The following is a 12,260-nucleotide window of genomic DNA, read 5'->3' on the forward strand; positions in this document are numbered from 1 at the left end:
CAAAAACAAAAACAAAAACAAAAACAAAAACAAAGAACTAGAGAAATCTCAATACACATTAGAACAAAAGAGTCAATAAATATTAATGCCAAGATGATACTTCAAAATCACTTTAGCCGGGGATGTAGCTCAGTGGCACAAGTACCTGCTTGGCAAGTGTGAGGTCCTGAGTTCAAAATCCCTTTAAAATGGCTATTATGCTCTTTAATAAATGATGCTGGAAAAACTGGCTTTCCACATGCCAAAGATTGAAACTAGACTCGTAACTTTCACCATGCACTAACCTAAAATGGAAATGGATCAAAGATCTAAATATTAAAACAGAAACACTAAATCTGCTGGGAGAGAACAGGGAGAACCCTTGAGGACACAGGAGTAGAAGCCTTCATAAACAAAACCCAGACTACACGGGCAATACTACAAAGAATCAGCAACTGGGGCCTCATCTTATTTTTATTTTATTTTATTTATTTTATTTATTAATTTATTTTGGTTTTTTTGAGACAGGGTCTCACTATGTAGTTGAGACTGACCTGGAACTCACTATGTAGTCCAGGCTGGCCTCGAACTCACAGCGATCCTCCTGCCTCAGCCTCCCGAGTGCTGGGATTACAGGCATGTGCCACTACGCCTGGACTTGAGACCATACTCTTAAGTGAAATAAATTGGACCTACATGTTTAAATACCATGTTTGGTTTCTCTGGTATAAGAAATCAAAAATGGAAATAAGGACTGAAAAGTATAATAGATGCTAGGAAATGGGGAGAAAGTGTACAAATGGGAAGGGGAATAAGGGAGGAAGGAGGGAGAAAGGAAGGGACAAAAAAAAGGAAAATAGAGGGAAAAATGTAAACAAAGTTTTGTACACAGGGAGGGGAGGGGGCTTGTGGGAAGGGGAGGAATGGGAAAAAGAACTGGGTGTATCATGTAAAGGTTCAAATTCCCTGTGAGCGCCATCATTATGTATGCCTAAAATGTACCAGTAGATGTTTTACTAAAAAAAGCTATTATAAAAAACACTGCAATTATTAAGAGTAAACACTCGCGAGAGCAAAGATAATGTAGTCATCACGTCATTCTATAAATGTACATCAAAGTCAGTGTATCAAGACATCACGTGGACCCAGGCACTGTGGCGCACACGTGCAATCCCACTGTAATCTCGAGGCCGAGAGGAGGATTGCCCCAAATTTGAGACCAGCCAGAGCTACACAGTGAGTTCAGGGTCAGCCTAGGCTATAAAGCAAGCCCTTGCCTCAGTAAATAAATGAATAAATGAATAAATAAATAAAGTTGCATATGCTATATATATACAATTCTAAAAAAAGAAAGACAACGAGGGCTGGGGACTCAGCTCAGTGATGCTGCCGCCTGCCTTGCAAGTGTAAGGTCATGAGTTTGATTCCTGGTACCCCCAAAAAAGAAAAAGGATGGGACAGGGATGCAGCTCAGCAGTATAGCACCTACCTGGCAAATATGAGGCTCTGAGTTCAATTCCTGGTATAAAAACAAAAAAATGAGGATTGGGGATGGGATGTGACTCAGTGGTGGAAATGTCTGCCTAGCATTTGTCAGGCCCTGGGTTGAATCCCAGCAAATGCAGGCAGGCAAGCAAGCAAGAAGGAAGAAATAAACATTCCGGCAAAGAAGAACATAAAGAACTTTTTTTTGAGATAGGGTCTCCCTTTGTAGTTCAGGGTGGTCCTGAACTCATTGTGTATCCCAGGCTGGCCTCAAACTGGTGGTGATCCTTCTGCTTCAGCCTCCTGAGTGCTAGGATTACAGGCATGTGCCACTATGCCCAGTTAGGAAGAATATTTTAAAACTGAAAAATATAATGATAAAAGTAACTAAAAATCTGCAGTGTCATATACTCTGGGAGGCTGAGGCACAAGGATTCCAAGTACTAGCTCAGATCATGTCTCAAAATAAAAAATAAAAAGGGATACAGATGTAGTTCATTGCAAAGACCCTGGGTTCAATACCTAGTAATCCTCCAAATTTTTAAAATCTAAAAATCTACTGGATGATCTTAAAGAACAGAGGAGAGATAATAGCCAAGAAACTTGAAGATAGATATAAAGTAGCAGTGAGTTCAAGGCCAGGCTGAACTACAGAGCAAGACCCTGTCTCAAAAAATAAAATCCCAGCTGTATTTCTAATATAGAATGACAATGATTCTAAAACTTATATGAAAAGACAAAAGAACTAAAATAGCCAAAATGCTGTTGAAAATAATAAAGTATGGCATGGTAAAACATGCCTGTAATCCCAGTACCCAGGAGGCTGAAGCAGGAGGATCTTCATGAATTCCAGGCCAGTCTGGGCTACATAGTGAGTTCAAGGCCAGCCTGAACTACATGGCAAGAACCTGTCTCAGGGAAAAAAAAAAAAAAAAGAGGAAACACATTATCCATTTTACTTACTGTAAAGCTACAGAGATTAAATAGTGTGCTACTGGCATAAAATACCCAAATACACTGATCAGTGGAGGAGAACATGGAGTCCCAAAACATATCTACACAATCATGGCTAATTTATGTCTAGCAATTAATGGTGAAAAGACAATCTTTTTCAACAACTGATTTTGGAAAAAGATATCCACATGAAAAAAAATCAACCTCAACCTAAACTTTACAGTTTACAAAAAAATTAACTCAAAATGAGTTAAGATCTAATTGTGAAAGGAAAAACTATGAAACATTTAGAGAGAATACAGGGAGAAATCCTCATGGCTTGGGACTAGCCAAAGAATTTTTAGAGAAATAATACAAGTCATAAAACAAAAAAATTGTATCACTGGACTTCATCAAAATTTTAAAAATTGCTCTGCAAAAGATAACGCAGGGGCAGGGATTTAGCTCAGTGGCACTGCGCCTGCCTCACAAGCACAACCTCCTGAGTTTGATCCCCAGTACCACACACACACACAAAGATACCATTAAGAAAATGAACAAATAGGGCTGGGGATTTAGCTCAGTGGTTCCGCCTCTGCCTCAAAAACACAAGGACCAGAGTTCGATCCCTGGTACAAAAAAAAAAAAAAATTTCATGTGCAGGTTTTTTGTCCGGGTGTGGTGGTGCACGCCTGTAATCCCAGTACTCGAGGATGAGGCAGGAGGATCACTGAGGGTGAGTTCCAGGTCAGTCTCAACTACACAGTGAGACCCTGTCTCAATCCCCACCCCAAAAAGAAAGGAAAATGAAAAGACAGAGTACAGAATTGTAGAAAATACCAGTGCAGGACTTAGATCCAGAATATACTGTACAAATAAATTCTCAGTGCTCCACAGGAACCAAACAATCCAATTAAACAAATGGGAATAGGAGGCTGAGGCAAGAGGATCTCAAGTTCAAGTATCTTAGTGACTTAGTGAGACACTGTCTCAAAATAAAAAAGTAAAAAGGGCTGGGGATGTAGCTCAGTGTAAAGGCCCTGGGTTCAATCCCTAGTACCACACACACACACAAAAAGGCAGAAGTCTTGAACAGGCACTTCACCAAAGAAAACATGGATGACAAACATGAAGATAATCAACACTGTTAAGCCATTTAATGCAAATTAAAACCACAATAAGGAGGCTGGGGATATAGCTCAGCAGCATGCTGCCTACCTAGCAAGTGCAAGGTCCCGAGTTGGATTCCCAGTACATACATAAGACAGGATGTGGTGCACGCCACTGTAATCCTAGCACTTTGTAAACTGAGGCAGGAGGATTGCTGTGAGTTCCTACAAACTGAATTCAAGCTCACCCGGAACTACGTGGTATGACCCTGTCTCAAAAATACAAAACAAGGGCCAGGGATTTAGCTCAGTGGTGCCACACAAGGCCCTGAGGTTGATCCCTGGTACTGAAAAAAAAAAAAAAAAGTTACCATTTGTAGGTTAAGTCTGGCAAATAATGTGACAATAACAAGTACTGATGGGTATGTGAAATAAATAACTGCTGATAAGAATGCAAAATGATACAAATTTTGTTTTAAGACAAACACTCATTTCCCATTAGATGCAACCATGCTCACTCCTACATTTACCTAGAGAAATGAATACGGATGTTCTCGTTAAAATCTGTACACAGCTGGGCATGGTGGTACACATCTGTAGCCCCAGTGCTCACGATGCTGAGGCAGGACTGCCACGAGTTCATGGTCAGCCTGAGCTGCACAGCGAGTTCAAGGCCAGGATGAATTACATGGGGAGACCCTGTCTCACAAATCAATAAAATAAAATAGAATCTGAACACAAATGTTTACAGCAGCTCTAGTCACAGTCACCAGGAACTGAAAACATGCTACATGTACTTTAGCTGGTAAACGAATGTGGTACATGCATATCATGGATTACTACTTATAACCACTGATACATACAGTATGAACAAATCTCAAAGGCATTATATTGAATAAAGCCAGTCTCAAAAGGCTATTTATTCTACGATTCCACTTGCACAACAGTCTTTTTTTTGGTACCAGGGATCGAACTCGGGTCCTTGTGCTTGCGAGGCAGGCGGCGGAACCACTGAGCCAAATCCCCAGCCCCTCTACAACATTCTTAAAAGAAAAACTGTACGACAGAGAACAAATAGATCAATGGTTACTGGTAAGGGAAGGTGACTGCAAAGAGACGGTACAGAAGAATTGTGAGGGTTACTCTTACCCATGTGCTAAAACTCATAAATCTATACGGTCCATTTTTATCTATGCTAATTTAAAAAATAAGGTCTGGAACTGTGCATGCCTGTAGTTCCAGCACTTGGGAGGCTGTGGCAGGAGGATGGCTGCAGTTTCAAGACCAGTCTGCACTAGTGTGTTCAAGGCCACCTTGGACTATATAATGAGATTCTGCCTCAATCAATGACTCAATCAGGGCTGGGTACAGAGTTAAGTGCTAGAGCACTTCCCTAGCATGTCTGAAGCCCTGGGTTTGGTCTCCAGCACTGAAAAATCAAAATAAAACAACAAAAAAATTTTTTAAAGCCTATGGCTTCAAAATAAGAACCAAGACACATCACGTAAAGGCACAAATTCCCAATGATGAATGTCATCATATTGTATACCTAAAATGCACCAATAAACTTGATTTTAAAAGCCTATGGCTTCAAGTTAAATTGATGGCTTGGACCCAGGTCCCCAGCCCAAGGCACCCATCAGGCTGGGCCGCAGTGTCTAGCAGAACAGGACTCATTCACACGATGTGCAGCAGCACCCGGGACCAGCACGGGGCAGCCCTTGGAGGGGCTGCTGGACCCCGTCTCCCTGCGTGCCCAGGGGGCACTTCTGAAAGTGGCCCAGATGTACTTCTGTGACTTCTGTCTGGGGGCTGCATGAGGACACTGGGAAACCCTCAAGCCTCACAATGGAGGCAGTGGCTTTTGAAGATGTGGCTGTGAACTTCACTGTGGAAGAGTGGGCATTGCTGCATCCATCCCAAAAGAAGCTCTGCAGAGACGTGATGGGGGAAAACTTTATGTACATGACTGCTGTAGGAAGAACCCGGGATAACCAGCAGAGCGAAGAATACGAACGGAACAGGAAAAATCTAAGAAACGAAGAGGTAGAGAAATGCTGTAAACATAACGCTTGGAATCAACGTGAAGAAATATTCCTTTGGACTGAAGATGCTAAAGTGAACGTGAAGCAAACTGATTTAAAACCACCTGAAAGCCTAGCTTGTAAAAATCCCCAATTGGTCATTTATCACTAAATGGGCCCATCGGGGCTCACACCAGACTGAAGACATATTGAGTATTTGGGATTTGAAGAGACACTGCATAAACGTAATGAAGATGGAAGAATTTGAGGTGATTTCCAGTCCTTTCAGAAGCATGCAAGGACTACGGCAGGAAAAAAAACTCTATCGATATGAGCAGTGTGGCAAAACCTACTCTGATTTTAGTGAAAGAACTCACCCTGGAGTGAAGACCACTGTATGGAAGGAAAGTATGAAAGCCTCCAGCAAACCCAGGGATGTTCAAATCCATGAAAGAAATCACAGTGGGGGGAATCAGTATGTATGTAAGCAACGTGGGAAAACTTTTAGTACACACACTAGTTGTCAAATACATGAAAGAACTCACACTGGGAAGAAACCCTATATACATATGTAAGCGATGTGGGAAAGCCTTCACTACACACAGTTACTGTCAAATACGTGAAAGAATTCACAGTGGGGAAAAGCTCTATGTATGTAAACAATTTGGGAAAGGTTTTGCTTCTAATGTTTCATTTGGCAAACATAAAAGAACTCACACCAGTCAGAAACCATTTGTATGCAAGCAGTGTGGGAAAGCATTCAGTTTACGTAGTTACATTGTTAAATACATGAAAGAAGTCACACTGGGGAAAAGCGTAGCATGTATGTAAGCAATGTGGGAAGACATTCATCGGTAATAGTTCACTTTATAGACATAAAAGAATTCACTGGGCAGAAAAGCCATACGTGTGTAAGCAATGTGGGAATTCAGTCCACATACTGTCAAATACATGAAAGAAGTCATACTGGGGATAAACCCCATGATATAAAGAATATGGGAAAGCCTTCACTACACACAGACATTGTCAAAGACATGAAAGAACTCACAATGGGGAGAAGCCCTATGTATGTAGTAAGCAGTGTGGGAAAAGCTTCTCTACACATAGTTATTGTCAAGTACATGAAGAAACCCACAACAGGGAGAAACCCTATGTATGTATTGCTTGCATAAGCAATGTGGGAAATGACTCAGTACACGCCAATATTGTCAAAGACATGAAAGAAGTCACACTAGTGAGAAACCCTACGTGCGTAAAGCAATGTGGGAAAGCATTCAGAAGACACAGTCACTATCAAATACATGAAAGATTTCACAATGGGGACAAATCCTACGTATGTAAGCCTATTCTGAAAATCCTCTGACAGTTTCTCATGTAGTGGAGAACGGTACAAATAATATTTATTATGAAAAATTTGATGTCAACTATTTCCTCAAATTTTCCAGAGAATACATTTGCAGGTGGAGACATCCAAAGTTTAAATGTAATGTGTTTTTTAGTAAATCACTTGTAAATCTCTGGATTAAGTATCTGCAGTGTTCACTTGACATGATTAAAAAAAAAAAAACAACTCCGCCTAAGTCACAAAGGTTTGCTCCTGTTTTCTTGTAGAAATTTTAGTTTGTGATCCATTTGACTTAATTTTTTAATAAGGAGTAAAGAATTACTCAAAATTTATTGATGTGTTCTAAATATACACTTCCAGCATTATTTGTTGACAAAGAATATCCTTTCTCCATTATTTTACATTTTTGTAAAAAAAAAAGTTATAGACAATGTTCCCATGGTTCTGTTTCTGGACTCTGTTCTGTTCCATTGATCTTTGTGGCTATGCTGAAATTTGACTGAGATTGTGTTGAGCCTGTTTGTTGATTAGAATTGTTTTAACAATATTATATCTTTCCAAAAAAATACTATATCTTTCCATTTATTTAGATCTTCTTTGATTTCTTAAACTTCTTTGATTTCTGTCCACTGTTTTCTAGTTTGTTATACTGTAAACTTGGATTTATACATAATAAATAGTTCCCCTTTTTGCCACTATTTAAAAAATAAAATAAACTGACGGATGGAACATACGGGTTTATCTTCAATTCCTCTCAAGACTCCACTAAAAGAAAAAACACAAGACTCAAAGGCACAAGGACAAGGTGAGGAAAGCAAGCAGGATCAGACCAGATTGTTACCAAACATTCTGAGGATGAGCGGTGAGTGGGCAGGCGGTGCAAGGCTTGGCTCCAAGGAGAGAACACAGGCATCTCACTCGAGCTCAGGCTGCACTGCACCTCTGCTTGATGGCTGAAGAAAGAGGGGCAAAACCATGATCTGAACCGCTTCACTCAGAGTAAAACCATTGTTCCTGTGTGTGTGTGTTACTAGGGACTGAACCCAGGGCCTTTGTACCAAGCTACATTCCCAGCCCATTTTCTGTTTTGAGAGCTTGTTTAGAGGTTCTAGCAGAGCAGAGAGCTACTCGCTCATTGGACAAGGCCGACCTCTTCCAACGGGCACACAAGGGCGATGCACAAGGAGCAGTGAGGGAGGAAGGGGACACCGCCTGGCCAGCCAGATAAGCCGGATCAACCCTAGCGATCAGTGAGATGACAGATATTATGGTCATTTCCTTATTTTGAGATAAGGTCTCCCTAAACCACTAAATTGCCCAGGGTGAGCTCAAACTTGCAATCTTCCTCCTTGAACCTTTGAGAGTGCTGGGATTCCGGGCTGTGCCACCACGCCTGGCACCTGGCACCATTATTCCCTATACAGCCTGTAAGACCAGAGTCAGATGCCCTTTGCCCATGCTCCCTGGGCCCCAGAGTGTCCAGAGGGTGTCTCTTCATGCTCTCCTGGCATATATAAGTACGTGGGATTTCACAGGCATTCCACAAGTACAGGTAAGTACGTGATTGAACATATGAACCGTCAGAGGCCAGCCCAGAAACAGAGAGCAGAGATTCTACAGTGGAACCCTGGAAACCAGAGGCGCCTACAAATACCAGGATGCAAGATGAAGCTGTCCAGGGAACCAGCTCAGTCTCCACAAGGCTCCCCAATTCTCTTCCACAGCAGATCTATGACTCCCCCTAACCTGGCATAGGGAGGAGGTTGACTCTCTGGAGGAGCTGAACCACAGAAGCTCTGTACTTACAAACAATAGTTATGACTGAGTGCTAGGATAAGATGGAGCACTGACAAAAGTGAACAGACAGTCATCCAAGAGCAAAATAAAGAAAAAGAAAGCAGCAATAATATGCAGAGCATAAGGGTGATGCTGGGTGATATGGTGAGAGAATCATTCTTCTCCAGTGAGCTCAACAGAAATACTTAACAAAATCTATTCCCCATGTAACTACAACCTTCTACCAACAGTCTGTAATGGGTCAACTGCAGAAACCAAATCCTCAGCCCTACAAGTCAGTGTGGATAGACTGCTTCCCACCTATCACCTGCATGCTCTGATCTGGAACTGCCAGGATCATTTCCCCGGACTCCAGCAACCTGGACAGGCCCTCCCCACCGTACTTGTCCATTTCCCACTGTAATAACTAAATGCCCAAGCTAGGTAATGTGTAAAGAGGTTTCTGTGGCTCACAGTAGTAGAGGCACAGTCTAAGATTGAGTGGTTCCCTCAGTCCAGCCTCTGGTGAAGGCCTCCAAGGCTGCATCCTGTCAGGACAGAGGGCCACAGCATGGTGGCAGGAGCGTGAGTGAGAGTGAGAGAGAGCCAGGAAGCCAGACAGCAGGAAGGAGCCAGCCTCACTCTTGTACAGTCACTCCCTCTGGAGAGCCAACTGGAATCTCAAAAGACTGACTTCAAACCCATATGAGGACAGCTATCGGTGGCTCCCAAGAGCACCACACTGGGGCCAGGCTTGCGACACATGAAACTACATCCAAACCTCACACGGCACAAGAGGAAAGTCTGTCCCTCTAGAGAAGGGCCAAGCCAAAACCAAAAACAATTAGAGTCAGATTTAAGAAGAAAATACCTTTTGTTGATCAAAACCAACAACAAAGACAACAGAGTCCATTTTTTAGAATGTACAGTACATACTGTACTGGAGATTGTACTGTCCTTATGTGAGTGGACTTTCTGTCCTGTTCTTCCAACCATCACCTTTAATGGGCTCTAACAACAGCACGACATTCCACTGGGATGTGTGTGTGTGTGTGTGTGTGTGTGTGTGTGTGTGTGTGTGTGGTGCTGGGGATGGAACCCAGGCCTGCCACATGCTTGGAAACCAGCCCAGTGAACCAACAATTTTATTATTTCTTTACTGATTGGTTTTCTTGGGACAGGGTCTCGCTATGTAGTCCATGGTGGTTCTGAACTCACTATATAGGCCAGCCTAACCTTGAACTCACTGCAATCCTGTCTCAGGCTCCCCAGTGCTAGGATTATAGGCATGCACCACCATGCCCGGCCCCACAACAATAAAGACACAATTAAACTAAATATCTAGGGGGGAGAAATGACACAAAAAATAAAATCCCAAGTGTTTTATTATTAAAGACAATAGGCATAAAATTACCCTGCCAAACTGCTACACAAGTTGCTAAACACTTAGTTTTATTTATCTTAATCCCAGTAGGCCCAGCACCACACTTTTAGGCAGTTCAGTTGTAAACTATTATAGTTTGAAGAAAATGTTATAGTTATAGTGTATGTCTAGATGTTCCCCCAAAGCCTCACACAGTCACAGGTGGGCCTTTTTCAGAGGTGGCTGGATCTAGAGTGTGTGATGCTGGGATTGATTTGCAGTGCAATGCTAGGATCGAACACATTAGGATTAAAGGCGTACTACATACCCTAAGTAGACTGGATAAGACACAAAGGATAGAAAGAGCGGTGGTTGACCCTTGCTTGCTTTGCTGTCTTCTGCCCACCATGAACTGTTTCTCCTCCATGATGCCCCTCTGCCATGCCACCCTACCTGGGAGCCAGCCAACTATGGACTGAAACCTCTACAATCTGTGAGCCAAATAAACCTTCTCTCCTTTAACTTTGGGTGTCCGGTATTTTGTCTCAGCAATGAGAAAAGTAACAGTTATGATCTCCTTAATCTAAAATACTGCTTCAGGGCCAGGGATATAGCTCAGTGGCACCATGCCTGTCTCGGAAGCACAAGGACCTCAGTTCAATCCCAGTACCAAAACAAATTTTTTTTAATTAAAAAAAAATAGTGCTTCAGCCAGGTGTAGTGCCCTAGACCTGTAATCACAGCACTTGAGAGGCTGAGGCAGGAGGATCACCACAAGTTCAAGGCCAGGCTGGGCTCCATAGTAAGTTCAAGGCAAGCTTGGACTACACAGCAAGATACTTCACAAAGTAAAACAAAAATAACAATAAAAAATATTGCTTCATCCTTGGAGGGCAGAGATTTTTCATATTTCTATTTACTCACATATTTTTCTAGACACTCTCTCCAGTTTAGGGCATGAGCAAACAATTCTAGTTTACTGCCACTCGCCACAATTTTGATTCATCTTTGACATTTCTTTAGTTTGTTTGTTGAGACAGGGTCTCACTATGTAGTTGAGACTGACCTGGAACTCACTATGTAGCCCAGGATGGTCTTGAACTCACAGCGATCCTCCTGCCTCAGCCTCCGGAGTGCTGGGATTACAGGCATTCACAACCATGCTCAGCCCTTTTTTTAAATTTTGACACAAGATCTCATTGAGTTAAGTAGCCAGGGTGGACTTGAACTTGCCATCCCACTGCCTCAGCCTCCTAGAGTACTAGGACTACAGGTGTGCACCACCACACCTGCCTCCATTCCTTTAAAAAAAGAAAATCACTGCTTAAAACAAAAGTACTTAATGTCTAGAATGATAAAGGAGACTACAAAAGGCCTCACGGTGTTTGTTGAGGACTTCTAGTAAGGAGCACACAGCCCTGAAGGTCAGAGTCGGCCTCCAACCTCTCCTCCAGGCAGAACAAAGACAGGCTGTGGTGGGCACGCAATGTTCTCCTCCACCCCCCACCTCCACCCCGTAGTCAGTCAGCCACACAAGGAAACCGGAGCCTTACAAGTCCCTGCTCAGTGTCCTGGTACCACAGCCTGAAGGAAAGTCAGCAGTTTCCTCTAAACAAACGCTCACAACAGTCTCGACTTACTTGAACCCTAGATGAAGCAACTCCTGGGCAACTGCTGCGGTGAGAACCCCCCAAGACATTGGGAGAGATGAGCGGGCATGGAGGAAAAGGGGGACAGAAGCAACAGTTCAGGTAATTGGTGGTTCCCGTGCTCACAACACTATGAATGTAAAAAGATGCTGGTATTGAAAAGAGTAAGAACACGATGTCCAAAAAGTATTATTTTTGGTGCATTCACCATAGTGTAGGAATCACCACTTCATTAAAATGAGAACAGAATATCAACTTCTTGGCTGCCCAGCAATATGACCAACAGTCTAAGACTTCGCTAAAAAACAACCAATGACTTGGCAGGGCTCTAAAAGAAAAAGAAAGGGGGAAAAAAAGCTATTTTGCTTAATTCTCGAAAATGGAAAGGAGAAACAGTAGAGGACACAGATTTCAAAACTTGCCTAACACCTCCAATATCCACGGAAATGAGCCGGTCACGTGAGGAGCTAGCACATTCAGGAGTAGTTAATAAAAATGACAAGAACTTGAAATTCTATCAAGATCTGAAAAATTAAAGTGTAAAATAAAGATGGAGTCGGAGGTCTATCAAGGAAGTACAGGGAAAACTGAGCAAGT

At 42.4% G+C, this 12,260-nt stretch overlaps 1 protein-coding gene and 1 pseudogene across 2 annotated transcripts in view; one reads left to right on the forward strand and one right to left on the reverse strand.

The window, feature by feature from the left end:
* Gk5 (glycerol kinase 5) overlaps positions 1 to 7,819 on the reverse strand; it is a 66,342-nt gene extending 58,523 nt beyond the window's left edge. For both annotated transcript variants that reach the window (XM_019205118.1, XM_019205117.2), the window contains exon 1: positions 7,717 to 7,819. In XM_019205118.1, coding sequence (XP_019060663.1) covers positions 7,717 to 7,788 — 72 coding nt within the window. In that variant the 5' untranslated portion in view covers positions 7,789 to 7,819. The remainder of the gene's footprint in view (positions 1 to 7,716) is intronic.
* Positions 7,820 to 11,731: 3,912 nt separating this feature from the next.
* Positions 11,732 to 12,260, forward strand: part of LOC104851067 — a 19,481-nt pseudogene continuing 18,952 nt past the window's right edge.

This window comes from Fukomys damarensis, unplaced genomic scaffold, assembly GCF_012274545.1.
Source record: "Fukomys damarensis isolate Sample0158 unplaced genomic scaffold, DMR_v1.0_HiC HiC_scaffold_37, whole genome shotgun sequence".
Lineage (NCBI taxonomy): Eukaryota > Metazoa > Chordata > Mammalia > Rodentia > Bathyergidae > Fukomys > Fukomys damarensis.